Source organism: Drosophila miranda, chromosome XL, assembly GCF_003369915.1.
Source record: "Drosophila miranda strain MSH22 chromosome XL, D.miranda_PacBio2.1, whole genome shotgun sequence".
NCBI lineage: Eukaryota > Metazoa > Arthropoda > Insecta > Diptera > Drosophilidae > Drosophila > Drosophila miranda.
The window spans coordinates 9,228,843-9,244,361 of record NC_046673.1 but is presented as its reverse complement, the minus strand read 5'-3'; the positions used below and the strand labels follow the sequence as shown (position 1 = coordinate 9,244,361).

Below are 15,519 nucleotides of genomic sequence, written 5' to 3'. Positions count from 1 at the left end.
TACGACAAAACCATTTGCTATAGCCCCCACAGTTGTGCAAATAGTTGTGCAAAACAATGGCAAGTTCGTGATAAAGCTGCTGAAGACTGAATATAACATGAATATTCAGTATATCAAGGTCAGAGGCAACATGTTGTCGTCTTAGATTGCAACTGGAATAGACCTGAAGGAGAACGAGAACGAACGGTTTGGTTCCACAGAACTCGTGGAATGTATTTGCAGACTGAGAGCTCAGAGCTCGTTCAAAATTAAAGAATACTAACAGATAATAATTAAAATATGCAGTATGTGCGTGTGCGTGTGCGTGTGTGCGTATCTATATCTCATCCATGTAGCCATGTTCGTAGGCGTGACGCACCACCTTGAAGATCTCAAGGTTGGCCACGTCTCCGCCAATATCGAGCGACAGCTGATGGAAGGCCGGACTGTGCATGTCCGTCTCAAAGAGCCTGGAGAGCTCCGCACAGTCCGTTTCATTGCTTAGCAGCCAGGGCAGGAAATGCATGACGACCATTGCTCCATAGAAAGCGTACCTCTTGAAATGAGCCTCGAAGCGCTCAAAGCTGTGCCGCAAAGAGAGAATTAGTTTCAGCACTCCTCAGGTGTTTCACCACACCAACCTGTAGTCGGCAAGCAGCTGCTGCACCCGCTCCTCGGAGAGCTCATCCTGGTTTCGCTGCAGCACCAGCTCCAGCATTTCGATCATTTTCTTGTGGTACTTCTTCAGAAGATCGGCAAAAATTTCCTCTCGATCGTCGGGGGGCGTGTTCATGTACATGAAGAAGCTGAGATCGATGGCCGTGGTGCTGAAGCGCAGCTCCTGAAAATCGATGGTCTTGATGTTGTCTACCGTGCCAGCGGCGTCATAGTGGAAGAGCACATTGTTCCGGTTGAAGTCGCCGTGCAGGAACGTGCAGAAGTAGCTGTCTGGCTGCGACTCATCGAAGGAGGAAGTGCGTATACGTTCCATCAGCTGCTCCGGCTGGGCAAAGTATTTCTCACGCAGTCGTTCCAGGGCTGCTGCAAAGCCCTCGTCTTGCTCCTGCTGCAACAGCTGCTCCTTCTGGCGATCGTAGAACCCATAGAAGCGGTCAAAGGCTACGCGATAGAGCACCTCAAAGGCGCCCTTTCCTGTGCTGCTAACAAATGGCATTGGCACCACACCAGAGCGCAGGCGCTCATAAACTTGTGGCTGAAGGATGCGCGTGGCATAGCCGAGGGCATGGAAGGGGCCCACCAGGCCAACCATGGCCTCCAGTTGATCACGACGAAGGACGAGACGAGGGCCGAGCTCGTAGCCGTCTTCCTTGAGGTGCTTCAGAGCCAGCACTGACTCGCAACTGTCACTCAGGCCTGGGAATTAAGAATGATTCGATCACACACTATGCCCCACACTATGCTCGGCCTTACCATCGATCTGTCCGTATCGGGCGGCATAGGAACGCGGCACCCAACCGGTGACCACATCGCTGCTGAGACGGCTGCTGCGCAACAGGTGCTCGTAGGCGGGCAGGATTTCGGCGTACGCGTATACCTCGTTGGCGAACTGAATGTACGAATTGCTGGATGCCCGGAAGTGTTCCGTTCCCTTCATGAACTTGACCAGAACCAGCTCCTTTTGCTTTCTATCAGCTATCTCTAGGTCCAACTGCACGGTGTATAGGGCGGACATGAAGCCGTCCAGTCCATTGGAGGATTCCACGCTGTGCGACACCAAGGACGCACCCGATCCGAAGTACTTGTAGATGTCGTAAACTAAGAACCGCTCAATGTAGTCCAATTGCTGTTGAGTGGTTGACATTTTGTCCTTCTGCAATTGAAAAAGTTCAGTGTCCTCTTCGTTTCTTTCGCCGTCAGGTTTTTGACCCCTGGCACTCTCTCTCTCTCTCTGTGTCTCTCTCGCTCTTACGTTGTTTCTACGGTAGTGGCGATCAGAAGGCGACTGTTGGAGCAAATTGGGGCGCTGGTTTTATATGCGTGTATACATACACGTACGTATGTATGTAGGACCACCACCCCTTTCAGCAATCACTGATGATGATCTTGATGGAATCTAATCAAGATACACGTATCCCTATCCCCTCCACGGAGAGCAACAACAATTTGGAGCGTTTGAAAATATCACAGCTGTGTGTGATCGGACTATCGCCAATCGTTTGTCGGCAGCAATTGCCAGGGCTGCATGTCATGTCCGTTTCAATAAAAATACCCAGTGAATAACTGATGCACAGTTTTTTGTAGCTCTAACAACCAATTGCCAAGTTATTCTTGTCATGCTAGAGGGTATATTCATAATTGTTGAGACGCTAGGTGAGGCGTGCGTGACTGGCGTGACTAAAAAATACTTGTGACAAGTAGCAGGTGAGCACTGAGCTCCCAGCCCTGGTGTGCACATAACAATAACACTGTCAGCCGCTCCCAGATTGCAGATTTTAATCTTTATTATTCATATTGGGTGTTAAAAATCTTAAGTAACACAATGGGTAAGTCGTGTACGTGATCCAGGAGCGGGCACCCGAACCGACAGGACAGCAACACTTCCCCCTGACAGCGGCCTGTTCTTGTGACAGTCCCCAATCGAAACCAAAGACGCTCTAAGATTTTGTTTTTATTTAAAAAATGTTAAATTACAAAAAGTTTGTATCACAATTAGTATTATTTTTGTTTCATCCATTTTCGCTGTTATTGTGGTTTAATAGAAAAGTTGTAAATTCAATGTATCGAGTGCGATCGATCGTGTGATTGAAACCGTGGGGAAATCGGGGAATGCAATGGTGCCTGCGTCTTCGACCAGTCATCCAGCCGCCCAGCCACCCAGCAGCCCAGCATGATTCAATGGGCATGACGTCGCTTGCCTGTGATTGGGGAAGGGTTTAAAGGGGCGAAAGGGAATTAGTGAAGCGAAATTGAGATCAGGACCAACTACTTACGACCATTACAGTGGCGTCCGTAGAAGCCGGGATGGCACTTGCACTTCTTGTTCGTTATACAGGTGCCGTTGCGGCACTTGCAGATCGAGCGTTGCTTGCGTCCTATCTCGCAGTGCATGCCGCTCAGTCCGGTCGTGCAGCGGCACATGTTGTTGCCGATGCATCGGCCTCCGTTCTGGCAGGGAATCACACATTTGGCTGTAACACAAGGCCACAGAAGGGATGGTACAGACAGTTACACGACACATTACACAGAGCATAGCTTATACTCACAGTATTCGCAGTGCAGGCCATAGTATCCCTTGGAGCACTGGCACTTGTCCTTCTGTATGCACTTGCCGCCATTCAAGCACTTCTCTTTGCAAATACCTGGGGAGAAAAGAGCCAAAAAAGAGCGTGTCCACCATGAGTAGCACATTATTTAAATCTTCTTCTGTTGCAGCCCCAATGCTGAGAAGCGTCCTCTTTCGGCCGGAAACCCGGCTGCTGACCGTGAGATGCCTTAGCAACAAAAACACAGCATCATCGGGATCTGAAGCTGGAGCCGGCAACCCCCTGCGTCCACGTGCCAATGCCCTGACCGATGAAATAATACGCGTAGATCATGCCGGGGAACTGGGCGCCGATCGCATCTACGCCGGCCAAATGGCTATACTGGGTAACGGGCCCTTGGGCAAGACCATTGGGCATATGTGGGAGCAGGAGAAGTGCCATCGTGCCCAATTCGAGCAGCTCATCCAGCAGCATCGAGTACGCCCCACAGTCATGACGCCCATCTGGAATGTGGCCGGGTTTGTTCTGGGCGCCGGTACCGCTTTAATGGGCGAGAAGGCGGCAATGGCCTGCACCGTGGCAGTGGAGACGGTGATTGTGGAGCACTACAATGATCAGCTGCGTCAGATTATGGAATCACCAAATCCCGACAAGGTAGGGTATCACTATATTGCACATCACTATGGTACAAATATGCGGACTAAATAAATTTTGAATTATCTGCAGGAACTGCTGGAGACAATCACAAAGTTTCGGGACGAGGAGCAGGAGCACCACGACACCGGCATCGATTGCGGGGCGGAGCAAGCGCCCTTCTATCAGGCAATGACTGAGGTCATCAAATTCGGCTGCAAAACGGCCATTGCTATATCGAAGAAGATCTAGATATACACTTTTCAACTTTTTGTAAATATTGTGCACAGAATTAGGACCCAAAGTTATCTGTCTGTCTACCCTCTACCCACGCCCCACGCCCCACGCCCCACGCCCCACGCTAAGCATTAAAGATAGACTGAATCGTTAAACTGTTCAACTGTGTAGTGTACTCACCACCTTCGCACTGGGTGCCCTGATAGCCCTCCGGACAGGTGCAGACTGACGGCGCCGTGCAGTTGCCACCGTTGAGGCATTGCGGGAAACAGAAGGCCGTCTCGCAGTACATTCCAGTGTAGCCCACATGGCACTTGCAGATGTGGTGCTCGTTGCAGTAGCCATTCTTGCCGCACTTCAAACTGCATTCTGGATCGGGAGCTTAAGTTTTTTTAGTTTAGTTACATCCTTCACATTACAACACTCAACAACATTCAATAAAAATCGGTGAGAGCTAGTCTCTCAGATTAAAAAGAGCAACATTTTAGCAGCAGCCCCACGTACAAAGGACGAAGTAGCATACGACAATCGTGAGAGATGGATGGATATGGACATGGACATGGATGTGGATGTGGATGGATGAATATATGTACAAAAACGTTTTGGGCTTGACAATGTCGGAACGAACTTTTCTAGATGTGAATCCCATTCGAATTTGAACTTTAATCGATTGTTTGAAAGAGAAATGAACAGAAGAAAAGAGACTGGAAATATGTAGTCTAAGGATTCGTATAGAGTATACGAATCGAGTATATTGTATGTACATGTGTCTATCTATCCGTCACGTCTGCCTGTTCGTTAGTCTGTGACATCCAAATCCTCGTGAGAACAAGCTTAGACATAGACTCAAGTTTTATATGGTAGAAAATACATATATGGTAGATGGTGGGGTGGAGTTGCTTTGCTGCTTTAAGCTTAAAACATAGTGTAGGCGATAGATATTACAAGGGGTAGAATGCACAATGAAGAATCGAGAATGGTATGTAGAGGAAATGTGATCTGATGGCATGCATGGCTCAATGATAAATGGATATGCTCGTATGTGATGCGTGTGATGCAAAATGCCAAAAATCTATTTACATTCTATTTCTATTCTAGAGACTACAATTACACTAGATAAAAGCATTTTGGTTGATATATCATATACACTACCTTGCAAAGTTGTTAGTGAAGTAGGGTTGGAAGCGTCTATATCATACACACCTCTATGGGCGCATTCCTTTTTGAAGTTGAGGCGAATGGGTGTGCCTGAGAGCGGCTTGTTGTTGCGCGTCTGGATCTTGAGGCCCACATTGAAGGAGGCGGTGCCCGAGCTGTTGCCAGTGCAGGGCAGGAATATGCTAAAATCTAGCTTGGAGTGAGGTTCATTTGCCGGATCGGATCGGTTTGCATAGCCTCGATGGACGTGAGTCGTGAGACATTAATAACTTACTTTTCTGCTCCTGCGGTATCCGTCCGCTCTTGCGGATCGACAGCGTTGGGGCCTTTAAGATGCTGTCGTCCATCGTCTGCAGCCGATCAAAGTCATAGAAGTACTTGCGTCTGCCCGATTTCCATGTGAAATTCACGTAGTTCACCTCGGACGGGATCACCAGGAAGTTGTACAGGGTCGTGTCCCTCAGGTCGTTCGTCACCAGGCTGTTGTGTATGGCATAGATGCGATCCGAGTAGCCCTGCGGAAAGTAAAGAGCTGCAAGGGGCAGAGGGGCAGGGATTCGTAGATCCATGAGCATGGGATTTCCGCCGGATATTTTCAGGGGTCTGCTCACCGCTCAGCATCTTCAGCTGCTGCTCATTGATCCACAGCGAAATGCCGTTCTCCTCCATCCGATTGTGGCGATTGTTGCCATTCCCATTCCCGTTCCCATTGCCGTTGCCGCCCTGCTGTTTCTTCCTTTGGCCCCGGCGCGGTCCATGGCCAATGCTGGCCTCGTTCTCCGTGAAGCTGTCGATGCTGTCACTGGTATTACTTCCGTGGTTCTCCTCCGAACTCGATGAGTCTGCTCTTCTGTTGCTGTTGTTGTTGTTGTTGTTGCTATTGCGATTGTGGTGCTGCCGACACTCGAGCTGTCCGATGCAGAGCAAGGTGTGGACAATCAGCACCAGATAGAACCACTTGACCAAGCACCCAAAGCTCTGTTGTGTCATATTTCCCTCCTCTAGGCAAGCCAATGAAAACAAACAATTGCGAATTAATAAGAGAGCTGGATAAGAGCTAAGGGCATCCGTTGCCTATTCAGGCACTGCCATCTCATCTCCGGGCACAGTGTTTATTTATCTCTTGCCATATTTACAGACCCAGACCCTCCAGCGATCTATTTGCGTTTCGGATTCGCTACTTTGGGCTGGCCAGCAGATTTCTATTTATGGATGGGGCAGGGTTTCGGTTTCATGCTGCACTCACAAAAATGATTATTCAGATCGTTCAGATCCGTGAACCATGCGTCATATGTATTGCATAGTTATACCATTATGCTGTATAGGGATCTCAATATCTGACGATCTAAATATCCTTTAATATTATAGAAGGGAATAATGCCACTAATTTCTCACACGATGTGTGTACTTCACAACTCCAGTTCCAGACTTCAGATGCAGAAGAGCGACAGATAAGACTGGAGAGGAGAGGAGTGGAGAGGGGAGGGGAGGAGGAGAGCAGTGGAGAGCACAGGAGAGCACAGGAGAGGGTGAGAGAGCAGGTACAAAGTTGTTAGCACTTTGGCTGGTGTGAAGTTACCCAAGTCAACGACGAAGCCCTCAGACAGAAGGCCAGACGATGCAACACAACCGACCAGTGAGCGGACAGAAGGGCGAACGGATGGACGGACTGAAGGAGGAGGAATAAACGGACAGCGGACCGGACCAAACGATCGATCGAGCAGTCACTAATCGTTGTCTGCCCATCACGTATGAATGGGCTGAGGATGGAGATGGGGATGGGGATGGGAATGAAGCACTGGCTGGTAAGGCGAGAGAGAGAAACGATGATGGGCAAGAAACAAGTTAAGCTGTCTTAATAAGATCAAACATGGCGATTATGGGGAATTACTTGGAGATAATGACATCTGGCCTTAGCTCCGAAAACACTGTAAACACAGGATGGAGTATGAAGAGAGCAGAGTGTGGTGCGACTACTCCCTGGGAAATGATTTTATTAAGTGAACTAATTGCTATTTCCCAGACCCATAACGGCTCACCCACGTAATTGAATTTCTGGGTAGCCCTTGGCTTCGTTTTGGGGTGAGCGTAGACTCAATAAGGGATTGTAGACGGAAATGCTTGGGCATATGTATAATCGCGTAAGTACAACGCAATATACGATTATTGTATGACACAACTTGAACGACACACGACAGCGATCGAGATCTGAATTGGGTTGGGGAACCGGCGTTGGGGATTGGGGCCTGGGGCCTGGGGCCTGGGGCCATAGCTCCAATTCCACATAATTCCATCATTTGTTTTGAAATTATTTATTTATATTTTTTACTAATTAAAGCTCGAATGATAAGGGGCCAGGCGGACTGGCGCTCTGGCTGTGCACGAGATCATAGATCGGAATCCAAATCGGCATCAAAGCTACATATAATCGAAATCCTAATGTAAAGGGGAATGGAATGGGAAATAAAATCGTAATGGAAATTCAAAAATGTGTATGCATGTGTATAGAGAAGATTGGAATTGATTGATTGATTGATAGGAAGGATATTTCACATGTCTAAGCCTTGATTTTGGATGTCTTCGATCTGCATCCAAATACTACAATATGTATGTACATACGCCTAGAAAGTAACGGTTCTCTATATACCACAGATTTAATTTCCCTACAAACATACATGTATGTAAATGCATACGAGTATACGGGCATTTTTATGTGTATGTGTATGTATCATGTCGGTGTTGCAGCAGCAGATCAGGTGCAAGCGCATCGTCAGAGGAGAGAAGCGGGCCAGACTATTATCAAACCCCATATCTGGTATCTGCTATCTGGTCGATGGAATGAAGATCTTCATCTCCCATGAGACGATGTTTTGTCGTCAACGATGTAATTGCTTCTGGCTGGAGGGGAGCCCGGGCCGGACAACAAGACAAAAAGGGACACAGATTAACATTTTAGCGTGAAACCAACAAAAACAAAAGACACCAACAGAAAAGCGGACACCATCGGACTTAGCGGCAGCGACAGCAGTAGCCAAGTTAGTGACCAAGGTATATTAGATGAAAGGTGAGGCCGCCCTTAGAGAAAAAATAAAGCAAACGAACGGCAGGGGCCGCGGCTCTACCCTTTGTTTTCATTTTTCTGTGACTGTGTTGTATTCCGCTAGATCCACACAAACACCAGCCTCCGCGAGAGGGCGTGGAAGAGTGTGTCTGAGAGAGAGAGAGAGAGTAAGCGCGTGCAAATTTATGTCTTCATTCTAGATATAATAATGATCCAAACTGATTCAGGATCCCAGCGAAAACGCTATCTTCTCGGTGTTACACATGTCCACATCTACCATAAAACGAATATATCCCTATAATCGTTGATTATCGGGTATAAATATGCATTGAATGGGCAGATGAAGAGAGAGATACAAAAATTGGCGAAACAGCCGGAGCCGAGGTCAGAGGGCGGGACGGAATTACCTTCGATTCAATATACCTTGGACAGCATTAGCCAAAGCAGTGCTACTGCAGAAAGACAATCAAGTGGGAACAGCAGCAGACACAAAAGCAGAGGGAGAAGCAGCGGCAGCAGCAGCGACAGAGGCAGAGACAGAGGAAGAGCCAGAAGCAGCTACAGCAACAATTTGTTAGCTCTTTACGATTATTGCCTTTCTCACACCTTATTACCAGGAAAATAAAGAAGCAGGCAACAACAAATAGGCGACGATGAAATGTGAAAATAAAGAAACACAAAACACGGCACAAGATACAAAAAAAAAAGTAAATAAATAAAAAACGAGAACAAGAAGCTGTCCTCCTGCCTCCTGCCTCCTGGTCAGTGTGACTTCCAGTAGGAGCAGGAGCGTGCGGGAGTTGGAGGGTAAGGGACACGCGGGACCGACGACGCGTCGTCCAGACAGACACTCCAAATCGAACCATACCCGACAGGTACATGGGCAGGCACCTTCATGACAGCATGAGGGGGCGAAAGGGCAAGGGCTAAAAGGATTTCAAATGCACATCCACACATACAAAGAGCAGAAGGGGCCACGAGAGACTGAGAGAGATAGAGCGAAAGAGAGAGAGGACGATCGGCAAATGCTGATCAACGAGAGCATGGAATGGAGTCGGTCGGGCCGGGCCGGGTCGGGGCTACCGATTTAAATGATGTCCGTGCTCAGCAACAACACTTGCAGCTCTGTTTGCTTAATGAACCAACGCACATACATACACACACATATGTACACAAGCACAGCAACAGACGCTGAGAAACACCAAGAAAAAACCACCTTCAGCAAATAAGCAGACAGGACGGCAACAGTCGACACATGGATACTCTTGCTGAGTCCAGCAGCAGCCCACAGCCCAATGACAGAGCCCAAGCCCAAGCAGGTGCCGTTAATTGTCATTGCCCAAGTCGGTTAGACAGACACAAGATGCTTCAATTATGCATTCGGAACGGCTACGGACAGTAGTGATCGCTGTAGTGATCATTACCAATCGAATGGCCATGGCCATGCTCCCCGAGATGCCCTAGCAGCCAGCCACCAGAAGAAGGAGAGGCAGACAACAAGCAGATAACAACGACTGTCTCCAAGTGGGCTCAAGTACCGCTGTCGACGATGCAGACGCAGATACAGACGACCACGACAACGACGATGAGGGCTAAGCAGGGAATGCGAGACACGCAGGCTGGCCAAGACGGACCGTCAAGAGGACAGACGATGGGCAGCAGTGGCAGTGGCAGTAGAAGCTACTTCACAGAAACAGAACTCTTATTCTGATGATGCGATCGTGTTTCTTACCGATGGTGTCTGTATTTGTATATCTGTGTGTGCGTGTGTGTGAGGTGAAGAGGAAAGGAAATCCAAGTCCCGTGGATGTCGAGTGGACTGGAGCAGAAGGAGAGTTTTGCACACCATTCCATTGGCATCCGAGCACCGGTTCCCAGTTTCCCCAGTTCTCAATTTCGATTCCATTACATTCCCCCCCCCCCCCCCCCCCCCATCCCATAGGCAGCAACATCAAACGTTGTTGGACAATGACTTTCACGCCTTTTAAGCGCGCCAAAACAGAAACACCACCAACACCAGTGCATGGACTGGCAGCAGCAGCAAGAAGTACAGGCGGCCAAGGCGGCAACCCAGATACACTTCACCCAGCATCACAAGCTAACATATAGTGGAAACCAGCGGAGAGAGAGGATATTACATCCATTACAAGCATTGAGGAATGATCACTGATCACTTTCAGTTTTCCATTCACACTCACACATCACACAATAATTGATTGCTCTCATTTTCAATATCAATTTCGAACACCAATCACTTAAGTCTTTGATTCCGGTAAATGTGGCAATCGGAACAGCCTAGCTGTATAGGAGGAGAAGGAGGATAGGGAGGAAGAAGCGTTGCAGAAGGAGAGGATTTAAATTAAACAATCAATCCAACTGACAATTCTCATTGGTTGCCTTTCTTCCTGCTTTTTCTCTTTCCACTCACGAGAAGTTCTTATCGCTATTTCGCGTGAATTTCAATTTTGAGATTTGCTTAGTTGTGCGCGATTTTCGAGCATGATTAACTGCGGATGTACCACCTCATACACACATACAAAGGTCTGTCCGTACGACGTACATACATATATGTAGATTAATTATTGATACACATGCCGTTTATCTAATATAAAATATTTCAAAATATCATCCGGGGCTGGGGCTCGGCTTTGGTTCACTAGAGAGGTTTCGGTTTTGGCCAACTTTCTAGCCACTATTACTCTAAAAATTTCGAATTCGTATCAGGCGTTTTGGGAACAATCTACATACTCGTGGTTGTCTCGTTCCCGGGAACTAGGCAATAGCGGTATGCTCCTGCTAGGTTGCGGCTCACTTGATCGGCGTTGTACGGCAAAAATAAACAAAAAACCAAGTAAAAAAAAAAACAAACGTAAACTAAGGAACTACAACAATTAGTTGCGGCAATGCAGCCGAGCTTGAGGTGGAGACAACGACTAAATTCAGCGGCACAGAGAGCACGACAGACGACAGAAATGAAACCCGTTGCAAGGTTGCACAGTCTTTTGGCCCCCATTTCGAGTTCGCAGCGTAGCAGCGAATAACCGCCTGATGTCGTCCAACAGCACCAAGAGTGCTAACAGCGCAAAATGTGCTGCAGAGCGCAGTGAACGATCGTTTTGACCAGCCCTGGCACTGTTATGCTATGTTAATAAGACCGCCTAACCAAACCCGAAGAACACCCATTTCATTTTCAACGGTATATACAAATCCAATAAAATCAAGTGTTTAAAATAGGCCAGTCAAGTAGAAAATTGATTCATCAATCGTATACAGTTATGTGGGCATGGCTAAATGGTTTATTTAGCTGGTAATATTCGACGGAAGATCAAAAACGAGGAATATTTAAAATAGAACTTGAATTCGTCAGTTTACGGTATATTTTTAAAATGAGACGGTATATTTTGGTATATTTCTGAGGGTCGGACGGTATATTTATTCCCGAGTTCTGAAAAGTCCGTTGAGGACTCAATACTTTTAATTGAAGTGATAAAACAACGCCCTGCGAAGTTCTACAAAAACGTACCGAATACGTACTCGTGGCAGGCGCCCAGAAAAAGCGTATGTTCTTGTTCCAAATGTTCCTGTAATTGGAAAAATATCCTTGATCCTTTGGTAAGGACTCATAAAATCCCAGCCATGTTTCATGTTTCCCCAAATCTTTGCAAGGAAAACAGTTGCTGACATTATTTCCCGTGGGCGTGAGCCAACGATTCCGCCGTCGATCACTGATCCCTGGTGCAACGGACAGGACGCTACATTGTCGACTCAGCGACACAGCAGTGGCATCATGGCTATGGCCCGCAGCAGGACCGCCAGTGGCTGCCACAGTCCAGCCAGGAGCACATCCTGAGGAGCTATGTTGGAATCACTAGCGGAGGAGGTAGGCACAGAAAACAGCGTGGGACGCAAGGAAGAGGACCGTGACAGTGGCCGAACCCAAAGGTTGCCCAGGCCAAAGGCCACAGCCTCGCGCGACAGGTATCATGTCCCGAGAGGCCCACGGCATCGTGGCCCCGTGGGCAGGAGCCAGCGGGGAGTTCGCAATGTCAGCCGGTCAGGCGCCTAAAGCCATCATCGAGCTCACACTCGCTTATATTAACCGGAAGTCCAGGGGGGTGAAGACTCTGATAAACGATGGTGGGCGTATCAGTGTCCACGGCCAAGAAGAAGAACCAAGAAACATGGTCAATGGAAAAGATGGATAAGGGGGGAAACAAGGAAAACTTAGCAGGTCTAAGCCAATGAGCTAAAGAATGGTGCAGTAGGAAAGACCATGTCGATAATGTATGCGACTTTAAAGCACGTACGTCGTAAAAGTACAGGTAAACAAATAATGTACCGGCTGCTGGCGCGATGCACGCGATCGCGGATTTAGTATCGATCCGGCAACACCCAGGCCACCGGAGGGTGCCCGGTTCAAAACTGATTGAAAGTGGAAAATCGCCAGAGCGGCGTGCGACACGGAAATGTGAAGGTTAAAGGCTCAGGCCGCTTATCCGGGGAAATATATCATGAAATATGCTCTTAGAAGGAACAAAACAGTTCGTAATCTTTATTGGGAGCTAAGATCATCGGTTTTCAAATAACTTTCAACAGGGTTCCCAGGGTCTTCGTTGCGTCATCCTGAGCCAGCCAGAATTCAAGTCCAATCTAGTCTTTATGTTTGTGAGTTGTAGAAAATCTTGAATCTCATTGAAACCAGATCGATGTGTGGGCAACACAACATGCGTATGCCGGTTAGGCTTTATCGGTTTAAATTTGAAATGTTGTTTGCTTTTACCCAACCAATAAGAAGGCGTTTTTGTTTAAAGGAAAAATACATTGATTGTGTAGCTATTTTCATTATTCTTACGAATACACGCATAACATTTTAGTTAAATACATTTACAATTGAAAATGTTCTCTACTTTTTGGGGGAAACGAAAACGAAAGTACAATTACACGTGATCCGGCATCATATGAACTAGTCAGTTAAATATAACATAAATTTATACATGTACAAATGAATTAATTCAAGGAACAAAAAAAGAGAAAAAAAAATAGTTAAGAAGAAACTTGTTATCCTTAGGTTCATTAGCTTATTAATCATACATAAATTATGGTTTTCTTTTAATAATATCCTTTTTGCAGCTGGCGGATTAGGGCTCGCTGTTACATAGATTACATACTCGTAGTACATAAATATATCGTAAAAGTGTAAATGTATATGTTAAGCTTTAAAACTGATGTTGAAAATACAATATACATACATCAAAAATCGATAATAGGCACATACAAAGCAATGACTAAATCAGAAATATCAGATATACATATATATATGTGTATATATGTATGGTATGTATTTATATGTATGTATATATATTAATATAATTATATATATACCAAATAATTTCATATCATCATTTTCATACCGTTACGTTACCATATCCGCTGTTATCCGCACACTAGCTCCATCTAGTACATTCAGGTGGATCGGTTTCCGGTTTCCGGTATCGGTTTCGGTTTGTGTTCGTGTCGTGTCTGTTTCTGTTTCTGTCCGTCTGTGTGTGTGTTCATGTTCATGTTCATGTTATCCGGTTATAACAATTTCTTCGAGCAGTACATATGCAGAGCTCGATTAGATAAATGAAATACAACTACTGTATATGTAAGTATACCCTAAAAGACAGTCTTGTTTCCTATGTGGTGTTGTTCTGTAGTATGTGTGTATGTTGTGTTTGTATTTGTTTATGTATATGGGAAAGTATATGTGTATATATATTTTATGTATGTATATACTGCTATAGAGTATATACGTCCGATACAATCGATCATCCTTATACACAATCATTAACAAACAGAAACTTAATAAATTAATGAAGAATTCAAAGTCAATTTCATTATATTTTTTTTGTACATATTTGTGAATGTGAGGGGGAGAATGCGTATTGGTTACGTGTATGTGTATGTGTGTGGGTGTGTGTGTGTTGACTAAGAAACGTACAGTGGTACAGTGGTAGCCAATAAACGGTTTGCACTGTATTATATATGTACACAATAAAACAGAAATAGGATCGCGCCAGAAGGAGAAACGAATGCATGAGAGGATAGATCCCTCATTCCCATTCCCATTCATATAGGACGTGTACATAAGTCCCCCCTATCCATGGATCTTTCGGATAGATAGAACGGATTGGGATAAGATACGCGTGTGTGTGCGTATGTGCACATTAAGGTTGCTTAGATTATCTGTAATTTACACTTAATATGGAGCTACAGGTTTTAACTCTTTTTTGTTTAACGCAATCCATTCCTCACTCTCTCTTGCTCTCTTGTTCTGTTTCTCTGTTGGTTTCTCTCTCTCTCTCTCTCTCTCTCTCCATCTCTCTCTTTATGCATGCATATAGATTTTTATATAAGTATACATATATATTTTTTGTTTTGTTTTAAAGTCATACATTTAAAAGCAAATTCAAACTTTTGGAATCCGTTTTTGTTTCATTTTCATTTTTTGGTAACTTTAAAAGTTGTTTCGTTAATTGAGTTGCGAAATGAATTTTTGATTGATTTGATTAATAACTCCATATATGTATATACATATGTATATATATATATATCTCTGTCTCTTGTCTCTCTGGGCGGGTTTCCGTTTCCCCAGCCCAAAATGTATATCCCTTTTTTAGCTTTTAGTTTGATACTCGTTCCGCTCCAACACACCACATTTAAAAATGGAAGAGTTTTGCGCTTTCCTGGGTTGGCTTTGCACAGATTGTGCCGATACAGATAAGTGCATATACTATATACACATATATATATAGCTGCATACGATATACATACATATGTATAGTGTACTGCATAAATCTGCTTGAGTTGGCTTTGTTCTTTGTTGCTTGTTTTCTTGGTGTTTTGTTGCTTGTGGATTGCATCGTTTCGTAATCGTAGTCATAGTCTATATATAATCGCGTTCTCTTGGTTTCCAAAAAATTCGTTGTGTGCTGCTCTTATGTAAACAGATATATCTCAAAAGAATAATGAAAGCCCGATCTGTTTCGTCTGTTTGATGTTTGCGGTTTTTGGCTGATTGATGGATCGCTTTGGTGTTTTCCTTCGGTGCAACTCATGGGGGAAGTGGGGGAGTGGTGGAGTGTTTGATTGGTTGCTTGGTTGGTGGTGATTCATTTAAGATGTAAGATTGGTGGGGAGTTTCTTCATAGAGCTTCATATAATTCAGCTACAGATATCGATATT

At 45.6% G+C, this 15,519-nt stretch overlaps 3 protein-coding genes across 6 annotated transcripts; 1 reads left to right on the top strand and 2 right to left on the bottom strand.

Moving 5' to 3' along the window:
- Positions 1-182: 182 nt before the first annotated feature.
- LOC108153801 lies at positions 183-2,154 on the bottom strand. The gene is made up of 4 exons (XM_017283932.2): positions 1,910-2,154; positions 1,411-1,810; positions 621-1,353; positions 183-563 (listed from the first exon to the last, which is right to left on the bottom strand). Exons 2-4 carry the CDS (start codon positions 1,799-1,801, stop codon positions 317-319), a joined length of 1,371 nt encoding a protein of 456 aa, XP_017139421.1. The 5' UTR covers positions 1,802-1,810; positions 1,910-2,154; the 3' UTR covers positions 183-316.
- A 220-nt stretch (positions 2,155-2,374) lies between these two features.
- Positions 2,375-4,228, top strand: LOC108153817 (5-demethoxyubiquinone hydroxylase, mitochondrial). Its single transcript, XM_017283933.2, has 3 exons — positions 2,375-2,483; positions 3,373-3,857; positions 3,930-4,228. The coding sequence occupies exons 1-3, from the start codon at positions 2,480-2,482 to the stop codon at positions 4,086-4,088; spliced, it is 648 nt and encodes a 215-aa protein (XP_017139422.1). The 5' UTR covers positions 2,375-2,479; the 3' UTR covers positions 4,089-4,228.
- LOC108153769 (protein shifted) lies at positions 2,596-11,274 on the bottom strand. Of its 4 annotated transcripts, none has more exons than XM_017283910.2 (8): positions 11,041-11,274; positions 5,843-6,232; positions 5,506-5,763; positions 5,226-5,420; positions 4,254-4,454; positions 3,204-3,299; positions 2,931-3,128; positions 2,596-2,855 (listed from the first exon to the last, which is right to left on the bottom strand). In XM_017283910.2, the coding sequence occupies exons 2-8, from the start codon at positions 6,219-6,221 to the stop codon at positions 2,833-2,835; spliced, it is 1,350 nt and encodes a 449-aa protein (XP_017139399.1). In that variant the 5' UTR covers positions 6,222-6,232; positions 11,041-11,274; the 3' UTR covers positions 2,596-2,832. The 4 variants fall into 4 exon arrangements, with proteins under 4 accessions (XP_017139399.1, XP_017139408.1, XP_017139415.1 ...); XM_017283919.2 differs by having other exon boundaries at positions 4,254-4,442; XM_017283926.2 differs by having other exon boundaries at positions 5,277-5,420.
- Positions 11,275-15,519: the final 4,245 nt, after the last annotated feature.